The 25,595-nt window shown below is 43.7% G+C and overlaps 1 protein-coding gene across 2 annotated transcripts in view; it reads left to right on the top strand.

Moving 5' to 3' along the window:
* The window catches only part of KDM6A (lysine (K)-specific demethylase 6A), a 262,078-nt gene that overhangs the window by 79,319 nt on the left and 157,164 nt on the right, over positions 1-25,595 (top strand). For both annotated transcript variants that reach the window (XM_015409805.1, XM_015409804.1), the window contains exons 3-4: positions 10,080-10,188; positions 12,371-12,420. In XM_015409805.1, coding sequence (XP_015265291.1) covers positions 10,080-10,188; positions 12,371-12,420 — 159 coding nt within the window. The remainder of the gene's footprint in view (positions 1-10,079; positions 10,189-12,370; positions 12,421-25,595) is intronic.

Genomic DNA, 25,595 nt, shown 5'->3' with positions numbered 1-25,595 from the left:
TTCAAGCCAAGGAGGAAGCAGCCAAGTCTCAGGTGCCGCTGCCGTGCCACGATGTGGGACTTGATGTGGGGATGCAGCCCATAGTGGTGAGAGAAGGGGACGCTCCAACGGCAGAGCGGTGCCTTTCGGGGGTGGTACCAGCAGCTTGGGCCAGCTGGGGAGGTGGACGCGTGGTGTGGAGCGCACTGAGAGGTGACCATGAGCCACCTGCAGCCAGGCTGAGCGAAACCAAAGTGGGAACTCTTAGCTTGTTAGTGCTGGAACGTTGTTCCCCCTCGAAATGACCCCTTATTCTGTCAGAGCTGTTCTCTCAAGGACAGTTTTCTCAGAGCTCCCTCAGCCCCGCCTACCTCACAGGGTGTCTGTTGTGGGGAGGGGAAGGGAAAGGAGTTTGTAAGCTGCTCTGAGACTCCGAATAAAGGGCAGGGTATAAATCCAATCTCCTCCGCTTCTGCTGCTGGCATGAAGGCAGGTGACATCAGACAAATGGGTGCTTTCAGTCATTTCTGAGGGCTACATGATAAGAGTTCCACAGCAGACCTTCCACCCCAACCTTCGTCAGCACTCCTCCCTCCCAGTTCCCATAGGACGAGGTCCAGATCCTCCTAGAAAAAGATGCCATTGAACCCATCCCTCCTTAGTCCAAGGGCCAGGGTTTCTGCTCCTGGCATTTCACTGTTCCAAAGAAGGATGGTGGTCTCTGTCCCATCATGGATATCCGTGCCCTGAACCATTTCATAATCTATCACAAGTTCCAAATGGTCTCTTTGCAGAATATCTTACTGCTTCTAGGACCCAATGCTTGGATGGCCACTATAGAGATCTCCAAGATGCATACTTTCATCTCAACAGTTGGCCACCCCATAGACAATTCATGAGATTCGTGATAGGGACACAGCACTGTCAATACAAAGTACTCCCTTTTGGGATCTCCACTGCCCCACGAGTGTTTACAAAGATGATGGTGGTGGTAGCAGCCTACCTGCAGCTGCAGGGCATTCTGTTGTTTCCATACATAGATGATTGGCTACTGGTCGTAGACTCCAAAGCTGATCTGGACAGAGACATCCAATGGACTGTTGATCTTCTGACCACTCTCAGTCTAAGTCTCATCTTATACCGACCCAGAGAGTACACTTTATTGGGGCAGTCATCGACTCTACAGTAAACAGAGCATATTGTATGCCATATGCCGTAACCATAATGGCATTAGTACGCAAGATTCAAGAAACTCAAAGAACAACAGCTTTAGTGATTCACCGGTTACTGGGGATGATGGCGGCAACAATGGCTGTACTCCCCTTTGCCAAGCTTCACATGCAAGTACTTCAGATGTAGTTTTTATGGCACTTCAAACCACTAAGACAGCATCAGCTGTCAATTCTTCTTGTCCCGCTCTTCGTCTTGCAATCTCTCACCTGGTGGGGACTCAAATCAAATCTTTTGATGGGCGCCTCGTTCCAACTCCCGATACTGTCAGAGGTGTTGACTATGGACTCCTTGATTTGGGATTGGGGAGCTCGTTTGAGAGGCCTTTGCATAGGGGCCAAACGGGCTCTGCAGCATCAACACTGCTACATAAATTATCTGGAGCTCCTTGCGATCTGATTCACAATCCAGTTATTCCAACCCCTTGTAAAGGGGAGAGTTATTGCTGTGCTTACAGACAACACCACAACCCTCAGCTATATAAACCAAAAGATGGGCATGGTATCAAGGAGCCTTTGTTCACTAGCAATGGATTTGTGGCTTACACACATACATTTGGGGGACTTTCCTGCTAGCTATGCACCTGCCAGGGGTCCAGAATGTACAGGCAGACCACCTAAGCAGCGAGGAAGCCTCCCTACATGAGTGGGAGATCAACATGTCCTACCTAATCCCCTTATTCAAGAGATGAGGGTTCCCAGAGATAGATGTGTTTGCAAAACGGAAGAACCAGAAGTGCCACTTTTTTGCAGCAGGGGGGTACGGATCCCCTCTCCCTGGGGGATGGACTCCTTTTCCTGTGGACAGATTATTTTGTGTTTCTATTTCTTCCCCTACCCCTCATAACACAGCTAGTGAACAAACTACTCAGGGATCTACCGTACTACATCCTGATTACACCATGGTGGCCCAGATAGGGATGGTTCCCGATTCTACTGAAGCTATCCCAAGGACAACGGCATCACTTCACTCCTGTGCCAGGCCTTCTACTCTCAGTGGAAGGGAGCATATTCCACCACAATGTGCCTCACCTGAAATGGCATGGAGGATCTCCCTCAACTCTTCTTGGATAGAGTGAAGGAAGTCTTTCTTAATAGCCGAAAGCTTTCCCCCAGATGATCCTATGCCTGTAAATGGAACAAGGTTGTTAAGTTCCATGCAACCTAGTCACACCCTCTGGAGACCAAAGGGCTCCCCTCAGTTTTTTACTTACTAGCAGCCATTATGGCATACCATCACCCTTTCGATGGATTCTCAGTTTTTAACCACCTTCATACCAAACGTTTTCTTAAGGGTCTGCTGCATATTCATCGCCCGTTCTGGTCTGGAATCTCCCCTTGGTGTTATGGAGGTTGACAGGCAAGCCATTTGAGCCGTTGGCTAAATGTGAGTTATGCCTCCTTACCTGGAAGACAGCATTCTTAGTGGCAATCACATCTGCGTGTAGGGTGGGTGAGATGGTCGCACTCAGGCACCTTACCTTCATTTTTCCAATGACGGTGTCACTCTGAGCCTGGACATTCACTTCCTTCTGAAGGTGGTTTCAGATTTTCACCTCCAATCTGATATCTCGCTTCCGGATTTTTTCGCAAACCCTAAAGATGAAGAGGAAAGGCTACTTCATTCCTTAGATGTTAAGCGTGCTCTTTTATTTTACCTGCAGCGAACACAGAAGTTCCGTAAAGATCCTCACCTCTTCATTACCTATGGACAGCAGAAACAGGGTTACAGAGTCTTGGCACAGAGACTTTCAAAGTGGATTGTGGAGATGATCAGACTGTGTTATCTCGTAGAGCAGGGGTGGCCAAACTTGCTTAACATAACAGCCACATAGAATAAATGTCAGATATTTGAGAGCTGCAAGACATGAACAAATATTATACCCAAGTTTTTATTGAAAAATATGCAAATTTGCTTTTTATAAACATTAAATTAGACTGTGTGAAAGAGCCGCATGTCGCTCCCGAGCTGCAGTTTGGCCACCCCTGTCCTAGAGAAGCAGCCCTTACCGAGGGCCTTTAGAGCACATTCTACCAGAGCTATGGCCACCTCCACTGCCTTCCTGAAGGGGGTCCCTCTACAGGACATCTGCACAGCATCGACTTGGGTGAGACCAAATACAGTCATTCATCATTATGCTCTTGATGTTCGAGCCCACCAGGGGCCCCCTATGGGATGGTCATTCGTTCGTGCTGCATTGGACTGAGTAGCTGACAGCACCCACCTCTGGTAAGTCATACGCTTGCTACTCTCCCATAGGTGTGATGCACAAAGATCATGAGGAAGATAAACAGATTGCTTACTGGTAACTGATGATCTTCAAGTGGTCATCTGTGCATTCACATCACCCGCCAGGCCTTCTCCTCCACTGTCAGCCTTCTCACTTTAGATGGGAGGTTTCAGTGGTCAGAAGGAACTGTTGGGAGACCCAGATGCCACTCCTGTGGGCATGTGCAGTGGGGCGCCTTGGGGGCAGAGCACACGGAAAAAGAGGCTTTTAGGCTTGTTAAGTTATTGATGGGTCAGGCACAGGCGCCCTTTATTCCCATAGGCGTAAATGCACAGATGACCACTTGAAAATCATCAGTTACAGGTAAGCAACCTGTTTTTCTAAATGCCTCTGCAAATCCATTGTGGTATAATACTGGCATACAGGGAGATATTTCTAATCCCAGACAATACTTTTTGGGCCATTATAGATTTTGAGGCACTATATAGCACAAAGACAGAATACAAGCTCTCCAGCTGGTCAGCCGTGTTGGTCTGAAGCAGTTTTAAGACCAACAAAGTGTGATAAAGTGTGTGTGCACATGAAAGCTCATACCTTGAATAAACCTTTGTTGGTCTTAAAGGTGTCAATCAACTCTAAATTTGTTGTACAAGCCATCCAGAACATTATCCCTGATTAATTACAGCAGACCTTGCTACAAAACCCACAGCTAGTTCAGATTTGGAAATCGCTTGTACCTTCAGATTAATGGCTCAGCCATGGATATCTGCATGAGCCCCTCAGTATGCAAATTCATGACTGACTTAGGCCTTTTCCAGCTCCGGTCAACTAACACTTCTCCTGTGCCTGAAATTTATTAATGCCATTTTATCATCTGGATGCATGAGGAAGGAAGCTGTTGAGAGGTTCTGTTAGAACTTCCAGCAGTCTCCATCTCACCATCAACATGACCTGGACCAGTGCACAGAACGAGTTTAATTTCTGCACAGTGTTCTACAACTACTGGACAACTACTGCACCACCTTGTACTGAACCCCCCCCCCCTTACAGTTAACTATGTTTCTTGCTACCATCCTGAGCATTCCATAGAATTCATTGTCTGCAACAAGCACTATGTTACAATTGTATTTCCTTCCCAGTTTCTTTGACAGGAGCCTTTTCCTGATGAATTTAACAGCAGACACTCTTGGTATTATAATACCAACCCAGTGAAGTGGAAAAAAAACATAGGGCCAAAACCAGATTGGTATCAGTGAATAACCTATTACAAGACAGACCCCTTTTGTTCTTAGGTTGGGTGGGTCAAATGTAATACGTTCCATTGCTTATGCTAATTTAAGTAAGATCTTCTACATGTAGGGAATGCAAAGAATATTCTTTATGGAATTCTGAATTGTGAGGATTTACCTGGAGGCCTTTTTTTTTCTTTTGGCAGAGAGATATATTAAATTTGAGTCTAGTAGTACCTTTAGACCAGGGTGTAAACTTTCAAGAGTCAAAACTCTCTTTGTTGGATGGAGCTTCGACTCTTGAAAGCTAATATCCTGAAAATTTTGCCAGCCTCTAAGGTGCTACAGGACTCTACTTTAACAGTTCTTCTGCAGACCAACATGGCTACCCTCTGAGATTTCTTGTGTTGATTTTGCCCTCCCCCCTCTATTTTTAAAGAGTGGGCAACCAGCACTGTGACTCTGTAAAGTGAGAGAAAAACTGAATTGTGGCTAAGGACTCCTGTAGTAAGGAAAGGCAGCCAGAACACAGCAAAAATGGCCACTTGTCAGATTTTATAGCTAACTGCTATTGAGCATATTCACTTACAATAAAGCATGCTCATGAACAATGGTAGCGGCTGTCCTACAAGTAGGCAGTTGTGATAGGTGGATGTTTTGTTGCCCTAATCAATATTAAATGCCACTGGCAGTTAAAATTGATGTGTTTTTGTTTCTTTGTTTTATTGCTACACAAGTCATTGTACTATGTGAAGAAATCTAGTTGCCTGAGGACCTCCTCCAATTGTTTTCAATTTTCTAAGCTTGTAGCAGTTTGTAGGCTTGCATGGTAGCTTATGCCATCCTCTCTGGTGCATTCACAAAGGCAGAAACTTTTTAAAAGGCTTTTGAGGGCTATATTTAAACTTTTAGCTTCCAAAGCAATGATTCACACTGCTGTCATATTGAATTTTTAGACTTTCTGGATGTTTTTTAAGCTTTTGTGATTTTTAGCTTTCACTAAGTAAAGGATTATTTACAAATAGTATGTTCTATTAAACAAGGATATGCTGGGAAAAACTTACACTGAAACAGTGTTCTTTTTAAAGTTCTTAATAGAAGGCAGTTATTAAAATTTACTTTTGAACAAATAATGCATTCCTATTCTTCTTGCTCTTGGTATAATTGGATTGGGGGGACTAAAATGTAAACTTCATTACTATTGTCTTCAGTTATAGAAGAAAGGCTGAAGATTTTTCAACATAATAGCTGTATTTAGGTGTAGTAAATGAAGACTGATGTGTTGTAAAGTTGTCACCTGTATCTATTTAATTCTGTTGACTTACAAGTAAAAATAGGGTTTTGGTTCCTTGTCTAGCACCACTTTAAATGTAAAGAACGTTAGATATTAGCAACATAATTATAGTAGTACAAATTTTGTTGCAAGGGAACAAGAGTTCTGTTCAGTGCCCATGAAAAACAGGCAGGTGGCAGAATAACACAAATGATTATATGTATCTTTGACTGAAATGCTTCCTCTCATTCCTGTTTGCTTCCTTCCTCTACTCTAGTTATCAAACACATGACAAGGCAGCTTCTGTTGGTCATTTTGCCAACTTAAATTCTTCAAACATTGCCTCCCTCTGTTTAAACAAAGAGAAGGAAGTGAACTGTCTTCTATAGCACTCTTCCCTTTTATAACTAAATTCTTTTCATTTCATTTGTGAAAGCAGCAGTCATACAGGCTAGTTTTAATTGAGGGCTCTGTAAAATGTAGTCTATATACAGCCATCTTTATCTCATGTCTGGAAATAGAACTTAGAAATCTTTTCCATCTTCCAGAGAAAGAAAAAAATGTTAAATCTTCTTGCTTGTTGTATTTGAGGGCAAATACAAGGCCACTTTTGTGCTGTGAACTATTTATTTATTTATTTGTTTGTTTGTTTATTATTTTGATTTATAGCCCTCCCTCCCCGCAAGCGGGCTCAGGGCGGCTCACAAGTAGGGCACATGCCAATACATAAAACAGGTTAAAAGCAACATGAAAACAGTCATTTACAATATTACAAAGTGCTCTAGATGTTTCAAATCAGTCTTCAATAAAAAGATGGCATCTTGAAGATGGTACTCCCAGTTCAGTGGTGTCAGCTCCACGCAGCGCTGTCATTCACTCCTCACAGGGCCAGTTGGTAATGGTGGTAAAAGTAGTGGCGGCTCCTACTCAAAAGCCTGGCGGAAGAGCTCCATCTTGCAGGCCCTGCGGAACTGCGCAAGGTCCCGCAGGGCCTGGATCTCCTCTGGGAGCTCATTCACCAGGTAGGAGCCACCACCGAAAAGGCCCTGGCCCTGGTTGCAACAAACCTGGCCTCCTTGGGGCCTGGGATCACCAGGAGATGTTGCATCCCCGACCGTAGTGCCTGTTGGGGAACATATGGGGAAAGGCGGTCCCTTAGGTATGTCGGACACTGGCCATAGAGGGTTTTAAAGGTAAGAACCAGCACTTTGAAGTGAATTCAGTACACTATTGGCAGCCAGTGCAGCGCTTTCAGAACAGGCTGGATGTGCTCCCGCCTAGGGAGGCTCATCAAAAGCCTGGCTGCAGCATTCTGCACTAGCTGCAGCTTCTGGATTTGCGACAGAGGCAGCCCCATGTAGAGAGCATTACAGAAGTCTAACCTTGAGGTGACCGTCCCATGGATCACTGTGGACAGGTCATCACGCTCGAGGAAGGGGACCAACTGCTGAGCCAGCCGAAGATGGTAAAAGGCTGACTTAGCTGTGGCTGCCACCTGGGCCGCCATAGTTAGCGAGGAGTCCAGGAGCACTCCCAAACTCCTAACCACCGGTGCTGGCACCAAAGGCGCCCCATCGAAGGTTGGGAGAGGGAGCCCCAACCCCAAACTGCCCCGATTCAGGCCCAGGACCTCCGTCTTCACCGGGTTTAGTTTCAGCCGACTCAGTTGGAGCCAACCAGCCACTGCTTGCAACGCCCGGTCCAGATCTTCTGGGCTGGAGTCCGACCAGCTGCCCAACATCAGATAGAGCTGGGTTTCATCTGCATATTGATGACACCCGAGCCCATACCTCCAGGCAATCTGGGCAAGGGGGTGCATGTAGATGTTAAACAACATCGGGGGAAGCACCGCCACTTGAGGCACCCCACATTCAAGAGGATGTTTCCGGGACTGCTGTTCCCCTATCACCACCCTTTGTCCCCGACCTTGGAGAAAAGAGGCAAGCCATTGAAGGGCGAGCCCCTGAATCCCCACGTCGGCGAGGTGGTGGGTCAGCAACTGGTGGTCGACCATATCGAACGTGGCCGAAAGATCTAACAACAACAGTGCCACCACACCGCTCCGATCCAGATGCCTTCGGAGGTTGTCAGTAAGAGCGACTAGTACTGTCTCTGTCCCATGCCCCGGGCGGAAGCCGGACTGGAAAGGATCTAGGATGGAAGCGTCATCCAGAAAGCCCTGTAACTGTAATGCCACCACCCTCTCAATCAGTTTGCCCAAATAGGGCAAATTGGACACCGGCCAATAGCTAGCCAATTCGGCCGGGTCCAAAGAAGGTTTTTTCAAGAGAGGGCGGACCATCACTTCCTTGAGTGCCCCTGGGAACTTGTTGATAATCTCCCTTAGGGCACCTCGCAACCCCTTGAGACCCGCTCTAATAAGCCAGGAGGGGCACGGATCAAGGCTACACGTGGTTGGGCGCACTGATGCGAGCAATCTAAAATAATCCATATTCAGTGCTCAGAATAAATTCAGCAAAATAGTATATTTGTTTCCAAGATTCATATCTTCAGTAAATAAAAACTAAAATTTGTGCACCTCTTTCTCTTTTGGGGAGCGGTGGAAGACAGTTTGGGGAACTAGGGAAGGATACAGCAAGTAGGAAACTAAAAGGGACTGAGAAGCAAGGGCTGTTCTTAAATCAAAGAGAAGAGCAAATTAGTTCCTTGACAACTGGAATTTCTATCCCTGTGATACTCACTCTACAGCTTGGGAGCCACATGTGGCTGCTTAACAGCTCCCCATGGCTCTTTTGAACGAAACAGGTGCTATCCTGTGTCCAAGAAAGTGGGCAGGGCTATTGCTCTGCAAGGATTTTACTTGGAGGTGGTTCCTGTATTGAATAAGTCACCACTGCAGATAACAGAGAACTGGTAGAGGTAGGGGCAACTAAAATGGCCCTGTTCCTTCTCCTGATGGAGGGTAACTCAAGCAAGGTTGCGTTTTTCTGCCTGTCTCTGCTCTTCCTTGTCCAGACACCCCTTCTGGCAGTTGCCCGCTGCTGACCCAGTCAGGGGCAGTCACCTTTGGGGCCACTCAGGCATGGATGATCCAGCATTGATGGGCTTAGGCAAATACAGTGAGGCCAGGCAGTGTACCACTGGCTTCTATCCAGTAACAGAGTTCTCACCTGCCTTCTTGCCTTTCACCTGGCAGTGGCATCCTGACTAGCCCAGCAATGGCAAGGCTAGGCACTTTGCTTGGCAATAGCAGACTTACCCATCCAACCCAGTGGCAGCCTGCTTGTCCGCTTCCTGACCTGGCAGTCTCAGGCCCAGGCAGGTGTGCTAATTTCCCAGTCAGCCAACAGCAGCAGCCTCACCAACCAGTTTGCCTGAGCAGCCCGACTGGGAGAAACCAGGCACTGTACCACCAGACTGTGTCTGACAGTGGCAGCCTCTCCTCACTCCCATGGCAGCATCCTCTCTAGGCAGCTGGCAAGGCCTGACACTGTGCCATCAGTCTGTGCCCAGTGATGACATTATTGCCTGCCTTTTCAGCTCCCAACCACCCTGACAGCAGCATCCTCACTTTCATGCTTTCCTCCTGGGCCAGGTTGGTGGTCTTAGGGGCAGTGGCCATCCAGGCTAATGGTCCACTGGAATTTTTCCTAGTGGCCGTAATGGTCAATCTGCCCTGTGCTAGGGATGAAAATAAAGGCACCCCCCATCTTCTACAACAACCTCTCCGTCACACCCTGTATAAACCCAGCACCTTCAATTTCTGTCTCCAGCACAGAACCCAATCTCACTGAGATTGTATCTCAGAGGGACAGTCATGTATCATACTGACTGACAGGTAATTAAATGCAAAGGCCATTGAGTTGTATATTTAGTATTGGTATGTATATCTTTACTATTATTGTATGTGTGAGGATGATGGCGCGGTGTTTAGGTCATATAGAAATCATGTGGCTTTTTATGGGAATTGTGGCTGTCTATCAGCCTCAGAGTGAGTGCCACTGTTGACAGTTGGGAAATATTTGCACAAAACAAAGTTTGTTTTACAACATAATTACTATTTTGATGTTTCCTAGTTTATTTGCAAAGCTAAAATAATCTGATTTCCTTACATGTATTTATGACATGCTTATAAAACTTACACTATATTTATAAAATTTGTCCTCTTTTCTTCCAGGCTGTTGGCTGCTATGAATCGCTCATATTAAAAGCAGAAGGAAAAGTTGAATCTGATTTCTTTTGCCAGTTAGGTCACTTCAACCTCTTATTGGAGGATTATCCAAAAGGTAAACCCATTGTAATTTCTTTTATCAGTCTTTGTTTAGGATCAGAAAAATGCTACATACATGCCCTTGTGTTTCAGACAGTATAATATGCTTGCAGTTTACATGATGTGTATAAACCATGGCTTAATTAACATTTTCTGTGCTCTTTTGGTGAATAGGTAAATGGCTTCAGTTTTCTCTTAATCTGAATGCTTTTGATACTAGAACATTTTTGAATCTGCTGAGTGTAACTCACATCTAGATGGTAGTGAATTTCATATTTGTAGTAATTTCCTCTTGAAGACTGCTTACATTCATATTTAAATTTTTTTTTAAAAAAGACTCTGAAATATAAGATCCCCTGTGGGACATATTTACATAACAAACTTTAATTTTGGTAATTGTAACTTCCATAACATTTCTTGGAGAATCCTCGAAGTTATAGTTTGGTAAGCCTGCTGAGAATTAAAGATCCTGGACCCTGCTCACAGTACTTCAATTCCCAGAGTTTTCTTAAGACAGGAACTATTAAATTAATTTGTGATATACAAGCATGGACAGCTTCAAGAGAGAATTAGATAAGCATTATGGAGCAGAAGTCCATCAGTGGCTATTACCCGCAAGGTATAGATAGGAACTCTCAGGCTGGGGCAAGTGATGCACTATATTCTTGGTGCTTGGGGGGGGGGGCAACAGAGGGCTTCTAGTGTCCTGGCCCCACTGGTGGACCTCCTGATGGCACCTGGTATTTTTGGCCACTGTGTGACAGAGTGTTGGACTGGGTGGGCCGTTTCCTAGCCTGGCTTCTCTAATGTTCTTATGCAATAAAGCATTTTTTGTAGAGATACACTTAATGCACTGCCTTACTTAAATTATATAAGAACATAAAAAGTGTGAAGTACTTTCTTAAATTCCAGAGGCTGTTTTTGTTTTGCCTTTTTATTCCTTGCTTTAGAAGGATTCCGGAACACATGGGGGAAGTGATATAGAGGGGAAAGCCTTATTCTGAAATGGCATTTTAATTTTTTTCTGCACTTCTCCTGAGGTGCTTAAATACATTTGCCTTCATACCCTGCCTTTCTTGCAGTATGAAACTCAAGGTGGCATACAGTGTATTCACAAACTCACTTTAAATTTTATATCATTTTAACTGTCATAATTTTCTCAAAGAATCCTGAAGTTGTAATGCATTAATGGCTGCTGAGAATTCAAGATCCTTAGCCCCTCACACAGTACCTTAGTTCACAGGGTTCCCATTAGGAGAGGAGCTATGTTAACAGGGAGTCTCCCATTCAGGCTTTAATCAGACCCAGGCCTGCTTAGCTTCAGCAAAGTTACTGTATCATGGTGCTCCAAGCATGCTCTGAGACCCTAAAATATAAAGCCAAAAGCCATTTTTCTTGGTATGTTATTTGAACTGTAATTAACAATTTGCTTTTATCCCGTTTGTTCTTAAGACAGAATACTTAAACATTTTAGACATGTATGAATGTTTTATTTTTATACCAAATATAAAAGCCCAGCTGGATCAGACCAAAGGTCAGTCTAAGTGAATAAATGAGTGTGTGTGTAAATGGTGTAATCTGATACTACATTCGCTCTGAAAAATATTTTAGAAAGTGATTAATTAAGGTTACCCTGTAGCTATATTCAAACGACTGCTTTTCATGCATGCTTTAATTTCTGTTCCCTGTATGACAATTAAAAGTTTAAGGGAACAGTAGTCAATACATTGTGGTATTCACATTGTCGTTTATTTAAAATAATACAGAGCCATTCATGTGAGGTTATAATCTACATATGTTTATGCTGACAAAGTACTGCTGGCTCTATTTTAACTGAGGCTAAGAGGCTGAGATCCATCTGTGGGAGTTCTTTTCTCTCTCTTGTCCCCACAGCAGTGTGTCCCACAGGACACAGTTGTTCACATTAACTGTGGTTATTGTTAACTAGGTTTCCCATGTAACTTAAACTGGAACCCACTGTTAATCTGTGGATATGGATTCTTGTTAAATAGAAACCCGGATTACATTTCTTTTAAACAAAGTTAACCGGGGAGTGGAGAATTTACTCCCAAGAGGAAAATGCTGGGAGAAGGAAGAACCCTTCCCAGGTTGGATTCTGAACTGTTAAACACCCAACCTGTAACTTGTTATAAACCTAAAACTTCAATTTTATTTAAAAAAAATCTTTTGTATTTCAGCATTATCTGCATACCAGAGGTACTACAATTTACAATCTGACTACTGGAAGGTTTGTATAGATCTGTAGTTCTTCAAATTAATATGGTGTTATACTGTGCCTCATTTTTATACCTAGGAAGTTTCATGTGTTAATAGCATATTTTGCTTTTAGAATTGCCTGCTGTGCTATTTACCACATCCCAAACTGCCTGTGTGTTTTTCTTTTGGATTGTACCATCTTTTTTTGCACACATCCTATCTGTACTAAGCAAATGAAGGGGTTTTGCCTGTTTAATGGAAGCTTTTCTTTTCCAGATCACCAATAAATATGTTAATACTGGCTCTCACCTATGGTTTGCAAATAAATGGGGAGCCAGCCTCAGGTGTATGTGCTTTCCTCCCAACAACCTTCCCTTTTATGGTGTCCATTTATTTCTTTTGGTGTCAATTTATCTCTTGCTCTCTCTCCTGCCCCAGATTGAGGCAGTTGGTTGACACAGATGTAGTTGGGCTCCCAGCCTTTGACGAGGCCCCATTGGTACCAACACTGAAGGTAAAGAGCCTAGAGGTGTTCCTGGATGCTTCACTGACTATGGAGGCCCAGGTCACTGCCACTGCCAGGTCTGCCTTTTTTCATCTGAGAGCCCCATACCTCACCCCTCACAATCTGGCTGCTGTGACCCATGCAACGGTCAATTCCAGACTAGAGTATTGTAAATCTCTCTACGTGGGGCTTCCCTTGACTCTGTTTTGGAAGTTGCAGCTAGTGCAGAACGCAGCAGCGTGGTTGTTGATGTCTCTGTTTGTGTGGGCACATATCCGCCCGGTGCTGCATGACCTGCACTGGCTGCCTATTGAATACTGGGTCTTTGCATTGAATAAGGTGTTGTTGCTTACCTTTAATGCCCTATACAGTCAGGGGCCTGCATACCTTCAAGACCACCTCTCCCCATATGAGCCCCCATAGAACATTTGCATTCTACGAACCAGTACCTCCTGGTAGTCCCTGGGGATGTCTGACTTGCCTCAACTAAGGCCAGCGCCTTTTCAGCCCTGGCCCCTGCGTGGTGGAATGAGCTACCTTCCAAGATCAGGGCCCTGTGGGACCAATTACAGTTCCACAGGGCCTACAAGATAGAGCTCTTCTTCCAGGACTTTAGTTTTTTTGTTTGTTTGTTTTTTAAAAAATTTGGTTCCTTTTAAAATAATCATTAACAACAATGAACATCAAAAGCATTAAACTAGCAACAACAAGAGATAAGGATCAAGTAGCATCAAAAGTCTATTATGTAACAGTAAAAACTATTTTAACATTTTGAACATTTAACAACCAATAATGAAGAGTATGAAGTGCTGGTAATTATGTTACCCCTGTCAGAAAAGCGAGTGTGAGGACTAGATTAGAACTGGATCTTAGATGCAGAAGACTTTTGTGTGTATCTCAGAGTGTACAATAGAGAGCTAGAAGAAAAGCCAATAAGAGTAAGTAGTATTAGTGGGAAGAAGTTCAGCTTCTCTCATGTACTGCAGCCATGGAAACCACATGCGTACAAACCTAGAGTAGGTCATGGTGGTGCTAGATCGTTGCCTTTGAAGTGAGTCAAAGATTTTGCACGTAATAAACTGATCCCATACTTTATGTCTCCACATGGTCAGCGTCGGAGGAGAGGCAGACTTCCAGGTGGTAGCTATGGCCAGAGGCAGTGGGCCTCCACTTTGATTTGGCCTCCCCTCTAGTGACTGCAGATCCTAGAAGCCAATTGAGACCATAATATTATCTGTTGAGGGGTGCTGTTGTTTTAGTGCGTTGAGATTTTACTGATTGTAATGGATTGTTTAATATGTTTTTAATTGTGCATTAATTGCAGATCTGTATGTTGGTACCTGCCTTGAGCCTACAATGTGGGGAGGGTGGGATATAAGTCCAATAAAATAAAACTAAATAAATAAATGAAGTAATAAATAAAAAGCTATGCATTTTGCCCCTTAAAACAGGATCTTAAACATGGAGTGTGCAACTTGAACTGCTAAAACTTCTGATGTCTTGTGCATTGTTAAATCTTGGCAACATAGGCCCTATTTGTACATATCGCAAGTGTATGGGCGCTGTTTCCTTATGGCAAGATCCCATATTAATTTGGTACATAGAAAGATGCCAGAATCATGTGGACAGAGCTAATTGCAAGGCTTTTGATTGTCATTTGGCCTGGAAGGAGAGGGATTATGTGTATCAGTTACATGCTAAACTGGCTCCATCTTTGTGCTATAAATCTGTGTATCCCAGAAATTCATTGCTGGGTTTCCACTGTATATACATAATTTTTCTGCGACAGGATTTCTTTCGTCACTGTAAGGCAGTCCCTTCTGTTAAAGTGAAAAGGAACCCATGCAGGAATTTTATATGTTGGACTTCTGAAATTATGTAGTTAGGTGGTGATGTGTATAACAGTCATTGTAATAGAAAATATTGTGTCTGATTGCATAAAGTCTGCCATAAATTTTTGTTTGAGGTGTTTGGTGATTTTGCCATTTTAAGTTAGTTTTTATATTAGAGAATTGTGAACATCGATGTGTTTGCAACATTGAAGCCTTCCTGATCTATGGGGAAGGACCGTAGAGCATATGCTTTGCATGCAAAAGGTCCTTGGTTCAATCTCTGGCACCTCCAGTTCAAAAGGCATTAGATGATGTGAATATCTGTGCTTAAAATCCTGGAATGCTGTTTCCAGTCATGGTAAACAACATTGACCTCGATATGCCAGTGATCTGACTCAGTATATGGCAGCTTCATGTTATATCATTGCTCCATTGATTTTTGACTTTAATTAAATTTACAGAACATTTGAGAGATTGCATTAATATGGTAATTGGACCCTTGATTATCCAGAATGTTGGCATTATCCAGATAGCAAGTTCCTGCCCCTCAGCTACCATACTTCTGCATTTTGGACATGTACACTTCCTACTCCTGCTTGGTGCCTCCAGCTGTTGCTGGGCTTCTGACAGTTGGCAGTGCCTGTTTACACGATCCTTTGGTGCAACTTGCCTCAAACTATTGGAAGCCAGGTCTGCTGAAGGACTCCTAGGCAACTGTTCTGTTTGTTTGCCTGCTGTGTAGCGTGACTCCATTGCTTGGGGGCAGGTGGAAGGGTCCCACCAGGTATTCCAGCTGTTGCTATGGCATTCCCAGTGGGTTGAGGTTTGGTTGCTGCAGATTCCTCTGGGACAGAGCGATAAACCTAAGTATTTGATTAACCAGCAACTCCTATTCTCCATGAGTGCAGATAACAGAGCTTTTATTGTACTACCTTTGCTTACTTTTAGAATTTACTGAAGTGTCGAACAAACATATCCATCCTTAATTTATTTCAGGCTGGAGAGAGGAATCTATAGGTTAGACTTGTAAATTGCCATTCACCTGTTTGCCAGCTTTTTGGCAGGGGGTTGTAGCAGGAAGGGGTGGGGCTGTGGCTGAGTGGTAGAGCATCTGTTTGGGACACAGAAGGTCCCAGGTTCAAACCCAGCATCTCCAGTTTAAAGGATGGGGTAGTAGGTGATGCGAAAGACCTCTACCAGAGATCCTATAGAGCCACTGCCAGTCTGAGTAGACAGTACTGACTTCGAAGGACCAATGGTCTATGTCAGGATAAGGCAGCTTCCTGTGAAAACTTGTAGTGTAGATGGTAGTCAGGTCATAGTTCTTTGGATCAACTATCTAAAAGTTTAGCAAACAGTAATATGAAACATATTTTACTATTTCTTTCTAACATTCTTAATTACATAGGCTTCTAATACATTCACAGAATGCTTCTCCACTTAGTGGAGAAATATCTCTGTTTCCCTAGAGGCAAGCTTTATGCTGCATTTATCAATCTTCAAAAGGCCTTTTATTCTGTTTAGGCAAATCTTATGGGATAAATTAGACAAGACGACTATAGACCACTAATACGTAAACTCCAGCAATCGAATACTTGCCAAGTTAGGTTTGGCAAGAAGGGCCTTCTAACCCATAAAAAACCTGTTTCAAAGGGCGTGAATCAGGAATGTGTATTAGCTCCAGCTTTGTTTAACCTTTTCTTATCTGATCTCCCTACACATCTTGCAGTAACAGATGGACACGCCCCCAAACTGAATTCTCTATACCCATCTTACTGTATGCAGACGATGCCGTGGTTCTCTCTACCACCAGAATAGGACTCAAGCGTGTCTTAGGAAAGTTTTCCTCCTATTGTAAACAGAATTCTCTTATAATTAATTATGGGAAAACAAAAATCCTGGTTTTCTCCAAGGTGTGGAAACGCAACTTGTGGAAAATTGACGGGAGGGAAATTGAGCAAGTCAGATCCTTTAAGTATCTGGGGTTTTTGTTTCATTATAATTTAAAATGGTCCTTCCATTGGGACCAATCGCTCCTATTGGCTAAAAACAGGATTTTGGCTATCACCCATTTTTATTACCAAAAGGAAAGCAGTTCATTCCATCTGCTCTTTGAATTTTCCAGGCCACAGTAGTCTCTCACCTACTGTATGGAATTCCTGTATGGATCCAGAGCTTCAACAAAGACATTGATCGAATTTATGCAGACTTCTTGCGACGCATTCTTGGATTACCTAACTCTGTTACCTATTATTCCCTCTATGCTGAACTGGGCCTTCATCTTCTAGACTCGTGGACATGGATCACCACTATTAAATATTGGCTTCGCATTCATTTTAGTGCCCCTCAGAATAGCCTTATTACACACTTGACTATGGACTCATATGTATCCAAGTGGGCACAGGCTATAACTTCTAAAATACGCTCAGTTGGCATCAACCTGAATAGTTTGGAAAATCAAGATGAGACCTTTATATATTGGACAATTTGTAGAAGAATTTGGGACATTGAAGCCCAAACAATCCAGGCAGGTGTCAGGGGCACTTGTTCCCCCCTTTCCCTTGGCCTCAGATATGTACCAAACAATATGGCACAATACTATTCTAATTTGGTGATCCCACTGCAATGCAGAGCCTTTATGCTAGCCAGATTTAATGTTTTTCCCTCATCTTGGGTCTCAGGTAGATATAGAGGCATCCCGAAATGTGACAGGATTTGCAATTGTCCAATTAGAGAATATGATACTTTAGATCATATTCTGCTACCCTGCCCCCTTTACTCACATCTCCGACTACTTCTGATTAAGCCTTTACTGCCTAGTGCAATTTCTGATAGTGCAATTAGGTTTCTTTTAGCTGGTAAGTCACCAGAAGTTACTGTACAGACTGCTGATTTTTTGTCCAAGATTTTGGTAGCAAGGAACTATTCCTAATATTGGTGTTTTAAGACTTACAGATGTAATTTTACCTTGATGAAGTTTTCTTATTGATTTTATATGCCAATAAAGGTTGTGTTTGTGTGAAGAATGCTTCAGCAAATCAGAATGAAGTTCTTTGTTTTGCCTTTCATTAATATTTAATTAGTCAAAACTGATCGATTCAACTGTTTAATTTAATCTGGGAGGATCAAAAAGATAACAGTCTGAATGTCTCAGGGCCTGCCTCCATGCTCCATGGCAATCTTCTAGGCCTAGGCAGCTTTATTTAGTAAAATCAGCTAGGATTTACCCATAATAAAAAATGTAAAGGCCTAGACCAAAATCAGAAAAATTGACAACAAAAGGGCATTTCTTCAATTTTTTTTTGCCAAGGACTTTTTCCCAGTGAAAAGGTGGACATTTTTTTTTTGGGGGGGGGGAAGTAAAATTTTCATATTTTATGCAAAATATTTTGAGGCAATCTTTTAAAATAGTGAAGTAGCAATATTTTAACTCCCTTAAAATGTTTTCTATTAATTATGTAAGATATTTGACAGTATTAAGCTGTTAGAGTGCCTCTGTACTGTAGATAGTACTAGTCTCAAATCTTTTCAAATTCCTGTTTTTCTGTGGATTGTGAAAGAAAGTGGGTGATGCCTAGAAGTACACTAAATGAATTTGCTAACATGTGGAAGCAGAGATCAGTTTCAGTCATATAAAACCTTCAGTTCTCTGAAAACCCTGAAGGTTGAAATATATTTCATCATCATTAAGTGTAGGACTGACTAAAAAATAGGTATTGATTTAATTTTCTCAAACATTTATTGGGGGGGGGGAGAAGCTGGGGATCAAGAGGAAAGGTCATTTTTCCTCCATGTTTTCATAATTTTCAGATATTTCAAATCTCAGCTGTAGACCAGGTATTTAAAAATGACAGTTTGGCAGTCCTGTGTTCTGGATAACAAGAAAGGGCCACCTAACTTCACATATTTAGTACAAAATGGTCATATCTTGCATTTATAGGGCTTATTCCTTGAGATCTCCACTTAAAAGTAACCCCAGTAAAAAGACGAGAATAGACTTCTGCTTGTGATCTTGAAGAGGTGCTGCTAATCAGAGTAGAGGGCACAAAACATGAAGGCCCAGTTATTTGATTCTGTAAATAATACCTTAGTATATTCAGTGAAGTTTTTAATCAAAAATAATTTTTGTATCTTGAATTTTTATCAAGTGAGTTCAGAAAAACTGGCCCAGTTAAGTCTGCAAGAGTTTATTTGTATATTGGAGCTAAGGACTTAGGCTGGACAGGTGGTTTTTCCAGTTGTTTACTGAATTCTCCCCTTATAAAACAGTTCATTGCAGTCTCCTGACTTGTAATTTTTATTAACAGCTAGTGTTGAAATATTTTGTATTTCATTTAATACTTTCTTAAAAGTAGTTTCTTCACTTGTAGTCTTAATTCTGAAAGATAACCTGGTATTTTAAGAGTTTTTTTTTAAAAAATGTTTGCATTAAGTAAGCAGAGGGCGTTAAGTACCAAAAGTAATTATGTCTGAAAATAGACTATTCTCCACCATGCAAGCTCTCATACAAGGCAAAGTAATTTTCTGGTTGACTGATTCACAATCTTTGTTTTGAATAACTCACATTTTAAGTAGCTTTCTGAATCTTTGGTGGTTTAATTCTTAATGTGTGTTAATATTGGAATGTAAGATTTAAATGTGGTAACAATGAATTGGACCTTTATTATGCCTGACTTTGTTTTTAGATAGTTTTTAATGGTTCCAACTAACAGTATTTTATAATAACTATGTTCCTACTGTTATGAGGGAATGCAGGGTGCCTTGATCAACCTTGAAGAAGGCCCCGCAAAGTCATAAACCCTTCACGTTTCCGGAAGAGATGGTTTCCTGTCTATTGTGACAAGCAGCTAGGTCAACAAAACCATCACCTGTCAGTAATGGGCAAGACAGATCACTTTTGAGACAACCTAAGTTGAGCCATAACAGTTTGGGGATGTCTGCCTCTGGGTATGATCAGGGAAAGGTATAGGGCAGCACACGTGGGAACTCAAACCCAGTGGTAAGATACATCAAAAATCCTCCCAGTCAGAAGGGTAAGAGTTAAAAAGCTTAGCATGTTCTGTGGAGGCGCACAAGCCAAGGGCCAGGGAACTTGGTGGTGGGATGAAATGAAGTCTGCCTTGACCAGCCTCTATTTCAGAGTTTCAGTTTTAATAGTGTCCGTTCCTTGGAACAGAATGTCAACCTGTTACTTGTACAACTTAGCCTCATGTTTTGTTTCTTTTTCTTAGTTCTGTAACACCTTTGTAATGTTTTGATACAGTTTTCCAGTGCTACTGTGCTCTAGTGGATACATATGTATTTTAATATATAAAGATATCTATATTTTTTTGCTTCTCAATATCTTACTCTCTGTTCAGAGATCTCACCCAAGCCACTTGGTTGCTATTAAAGCATAGACCAAAAATTCCTGACTGGGCTAAGGTCGATTAGTAGGCAGGGTAAGAGGGGGAGTATGTAGAAGCTCACTCAGCCAGTGTGGTGTAGTGGTTAAAAGTGTTGGACTAGTATCTGGGGGACCCAGGCTGGAATCCACAATCTTGCTCTGGAGGCTTAATGGGTGTCCTTGGACCAGTTACATTTTCTCAGCCTAACCTACCTCACAGGGTTGTTATGAAGATAAAATAAAGGAAAGGAGAATTATGTAAGCTCCTTTGGGGCCCCATTGTGAAGGAAGGCAGGATATAAATTAATTAAATAAACCTGGCCCCTATCCATACCTTCAACTGTGAATAGCAAAAGATAGAGCAGGTCTGAGTGGTGGCAGCTACCTGAATAAGAAGAGAGGGAGGAAAGCAAGGGAGGACTCCAAGACCCCTCACAAATACCCAGATTTCCCACCACCTCTCAGGTACTGTTGGGAGAGGAGAGAGAGAATGGGGGGTTGGACATCACACCTAGTATCAGTAGGAATTTTCCTGTTCTCCCTCTGAGGCGGAGGACATCTTGGGTGATTCCCACCATCCTATCAGGGAGAGGCAGGAACAAATTTCTTTCTTCCTCTTCCTGTGTGGACTGGGAATGCCCCCTCTTCAGTTCTTTTCCTGCCTCTACAGGGAGAGGTTGTTGAAGGCTTTGCCTCCAACTGTTAGCTTAACTATTATAGGATCTTTACTAACTTTATTACTATTTTCCTGTTAATTTTCACTCTTTATTCTTCCTCTGTTATTCCTGTCATTTCATTTCCTTACTTTTACCTCAAAGAGAGCCAGTTAAAGCGGCCTGGTTAACAGGCTGCATAGCTCCCTTTGAATTATTTTCCTTTGACTGAAGATCATGCCTGGCAGATCAGGAGACGGTTTCCTCTCTGAAGCAGAGAGCGACCCCGTAATTATGGAGCTGGCATCGGATCTCCTCGGAGCCGGCATTACCTATTGGCTTGCCGCGACTACCGGCCACAACCCCGAATTGAGCGGGGAGAAGACGGTGCGTAAGCGCCCTCGTCAGGAGGACAGCGTGGAAGGCTGCAGGCACAGAGCAGGGGATGATAACGGCAGCCATGTTGAGGCGGCAATTTTGGCGGGAAGCACTCCTGCGTTCACCCAAGCTGCGCTATTGCCAATTCAGCTCCAGGATGCCAACCTCCAGGCAGGAAGTGTCGGCACATATCTAACACAGAGTACAGCAAGCCTGGAGGATCCTAAAAGGCATCAGTTGGGTAACGTACTCTGTTCGGCTGGTACTCCCGATCCCGTTGATTTTTTAGCTTCTATGAGACGATCCATGAAGGAGGAGTTTCTTAATTTGTGCCGTTTGGGAGATTTGGGTACCCACTCCCCCTGTATGACTAAACCTGTACTTCCTCCCATTGAATCCCCTAGACACAGGGAGATGAGGGGTCACTGGCCAACAAAAGCGGCCAGAAAACAGATGCCCAGAGAAAGGCACTCAGACTCTGAGAAAGAACAGTCACCAGAACCTGACATGTCTCATAGGGAGGAAGGGGAGTTCCTTTCTGATGAGGAAGTGGAAGATATTAGCCTTCCACAGCCAGCCTCACACTTGTTTAAAGCAGAGGACTTTCAGTATGTTCTTTCTAAGTGTCTCTCAGCCCTAGATTTGTATGACCCTGTTCCACAGGAGGAAATGGTCTACCCTGGCATTAATCCTAGGAATAGGACCAAGGGCACTGAGGAGCTTTTCCCCTGATACACTCTTTCAGATAAAGTATTTCCATTCCCGGAATTTTTTGAGAGACAACTGAAGGCTGAGTGGGCCAAACCTATTGCTAACAGACAAGCCCCGGGGTTTGTTAAAAAATTGTATGATTTACCATCTTTCGCTAACGAGATGTTACAGGTTCCTTTGGTCGATGCTCCAATAGCAGCGCTCCAGTCCTTTGGTCTCCTTTCAGAAGATGGGTACGGTTCAGTGAGGAACAACCTGGACAAAAAGATAGACACTGCCTTTAAGAGATCCCATGAGGCCATTGCTATGGCCATCAATTGCACGGTAGAATGTGTCAGACCCCTGGAGAAATCAGTTCCCAGCAACAGTCATTCAAAAGAATATAAAGTTTATAGAGACATTGATAGGATCCAGACTCTTGACATTCTGTGTTAGAACTAGGGAAAAGCATGTGAAGCAAGCAATTATACCTAAGTAAAGGAGGACCCTAATGGTCCGGGGCCAATCACATCTAAGCATGAGGCCCACTGAAATAATGGCTCAGTTCCCATGGGAAAGAAGACACCAGGCTCTATTGGGGCTCAAGGTTACTCGCCTACGCCAACTTAGATAACAAGAGCAACATAGAAGAGGCTAAAAGTGAAAGTAGACATTCTTCTCACTTCCCTGTGTCTCTATGGCAACCAAGCCCAGAAAGCAGGCAGGAGGTTGACAGAATACAGCTGCCAGGGAAAGGCAGTCTGCACTCCCTCAGGGGCATTGCTTCCTCTCCTAGGCAATGAGGCAGGCTCATCCATACCAGGGCTGAAGGGGGGTGGGTTTGAAAATGATAAGAGCGGTGGGCCCAAGGAGAAATTAAAACAACACTTGGCCTGCTAGGTCAGCGAGCATCAAAGAGCAGCTTGGCCCCCATGCCTGGAAGAAGAAAGCGAGATGGAGAAAGGCACCTGCGAAGAGGTACTTATTTGCATGGATGAGTGCAAGGTGGCCAGCTCAGTGCTGAAGAATAGCTTCCCCCAGCCAGCAGAGGACAGTGCCTGGCTCTCGCCCAGGCTTTGCAGAGAAAGAAACGGAGGTGAAGAGAGGCACCTGCAGAAGAGGTGCTTGTCAGTGGCTGCGGGTGCCTGGAGCACTGAAGAGGAACTGTGCCGGGCCCCCAGCCAGCCCAGCCAGCCAGCCAAGGGCACTGCCTGGCTCTCCCCCAGGCTTAGAAGAGGAAGAAAGTGAGAGGGAGAGAGGTACCTGCAGAAGAGGTGCTTGTCAGTGGCTGTGGGCACTGGGAGCACTGAAGAGGAAGTGCGCTCGGACAAGTGGGAGTTCCTGGCTTGTTGGTGAGAGGGGACTAGAAGGGAGGTGCACCCACAAGAGTGGGCACTAGGTGGACTCCGCAGGGTTGCTTCAGATGAGGAGGAACCAGCCAACCTGCCTACCTACCAACCACCTCCTCCTGCGCACCAACAGAGAAGGCAAGCCACGTGCACTTGTTTTTAAGGTGGCAACATAGTCTCCATATAGACTATGGAGGCAAAAGTATAGAGTGTAAAGAGACCTATTGATGTGAGATTGCCCACCATTATCTGGGAGATTGATTGATTGACAATATACTGAAAGATCCAGTTGACAGGAAAAATGAGAGAGCCCTTTAAAAATCACATGAAGCAGCTTCACTGGCAATCAGGGCTTCAGCAATTCATTCCAATTTTACCCGAGCAGTCATGATTGGGGGGGGGGGGGGATTACCTACTACTAGATATGGAGCCTGACCCCCTGGCTCTTGAGGTCTCTCCTTAAGACCAAAAGGGTGGCTGAGTTTGCTTCAAATGCCTCACAAGACGTCATGAAATTCTGCACAAGGGCATAAGGTGCAAACACAGTCAGGAGAAACATGTGGCTGAAGCATTAGAATCTAAATTAAATTTATCTGCAGAAAAATTCTCGGGCAGATTACCCTTTGGGGAATGAGTCTTGGACAGGGTTCTGGTGGAAACAAAAAGAAAAAGGAAAAGGTGATGCTCTCCACTTTTGCTAAAGAAAAGGACAGAAAAGGGAAAGCCTTCCACTCCTTTCACACCTTTTGGAGTCCTGTAAAGGGAAGAGATACCAGGGATTTCAGAAGCAGTCATACCTTTGGATACTGCCCTAGGTTTCAACACAGACAGTTCCCAACCAAGAAGTAAGACCAAAACGCTTCTGGCAAAAGACCAACTGCATGAGTACAAGACCAGAGGAAGAAGTCAACTACTGACGGTTGGGTCCTTTAAATTGTATAACATGGTTACAGAATAGAATTTCTGTCTCTCCTTCCACAACATTTATACTGTCTCCAATTCCAAAACCAGAACAAAAACAACCCTTACTGCAGGAAGCAATCCAGCACATCCTTGCCATCAAAGTAATTGAACCAGTTCCCTCTCACCAATGCTTTTAGGGGATTTACTCCATCTTTTTTGTCAACCGCAAGAAATCGGATGACTGGAAACCAATCCTCAACCTGAGGGACCAAAACCTGTGAGTAAAGAAACACAAGTTTTGTATGGAGTCACTGATCTATACTTCAAATTATACTGCAAGATGACTACTTCACATTCTTGGACCTCAAAGAGGCTTACCTGCACATTCACATCCATCAGTCCTCCAGACAGTTCTTGCACTTCTCGTTCCTGGATCAACATTATCAATACATAACCTTACCTTTTGACCTTGCTTCTCCTCAGGTCTTCACCAAGGTCATGGTGATGCTAGTAGCCCTCCTGAGACGACAAGGAATTCACACTTACCATTACCTAGATGATATCCCGATCAGGGCCAAGGATTTGGAGACAACAATCAGGGATACCAGCACCACAGGCCAGCTACTACAGAGATGTGGCTTCTTGATAAATTTACAGAAAAGCCGTCTTACCCTGTCCAGGACCTGATCCACTTAGGGGCCAGGTCGGATAGACATAAAACGTGCAAAAGTATTTCTCATAAGAACATAAGAACATAAGAGATGCCAATGTTGGATCAGGCCAAAGGCCCATCCAGTCCAACACTCTGTATCCCACAGTGGCCAGAAATACCAGTGCCATCAGGAGGTCCACCAGTGGGGCCAGGACATTAGAAGCCATCCCACTGTTGACACCCCCCCCAAGCACCAAGATGACAGAGCATCACTTGCCCCAGAGTCCCTATCTATACCTTGTGGCTAATAGCCACTGATGGACCTCTGCTCCATATGCTTATCTAATTCCCTCTTGAAGCCGTCCATGCTTGTAGCCGCCACCACTTCCTGTGGCAGTGAATTCCAAGTGTTAATCACTCTTTGGGTGAAGAAGTACTTCCTTTTATCCGTTCTAACCCGAATACTCAGCAATTTCATTGAGTGCCCACGAGTTCTTGTATTGTGAGAAAGGGAGAAAAGTACCTCTTTCTCTACCTGCTCTTTCCCATGCATAATCTTATAAACCTCAGTCATGTCACCCCTCAGTCGTCGTTTCTCCAAGCTAAAGAGCCCTAAGCGCCTTAACCTTTCCTCATAGGGAAAGTGTTCCAACCCTTTTATCATTTGAGTTGCCCTTTTCTGCACTTTTTCCAAAGCTATAATATCCTTTTTAAGGTGTGGTGACCAGAATTGCACACAGTATTCCAGATGAGGTCGCACCATTGATTTATATAGCGGCATTATGATATTGGCTGATCTGTTTTCAATACCCTTCCTAATAATCCCCAGCATAGAATTGGCCTTCTTTATTGCAGTCA

The sequence above is a fragment of the Gekko japonicus genome, unplaced genomic scaffold, assembly GCF_001447785.1.
Source record: "Gekko japonicus isolate JY-2015 unplaced genomic scaffold, Gekko_japonicus_V1.1 scaffold4, whole genome shotgun sequence".
NCBI lineage: Eukaryota > Metazoa > Chordata > Lepidosauria > Squamata > Gekkonidae > Gekko > Gekko japonicus.
The sequence above is the reverse complement of the archived record's forward strand: the minus strand, read 5'-3'. Positions and strand labels throughout refer to the sequence as shown.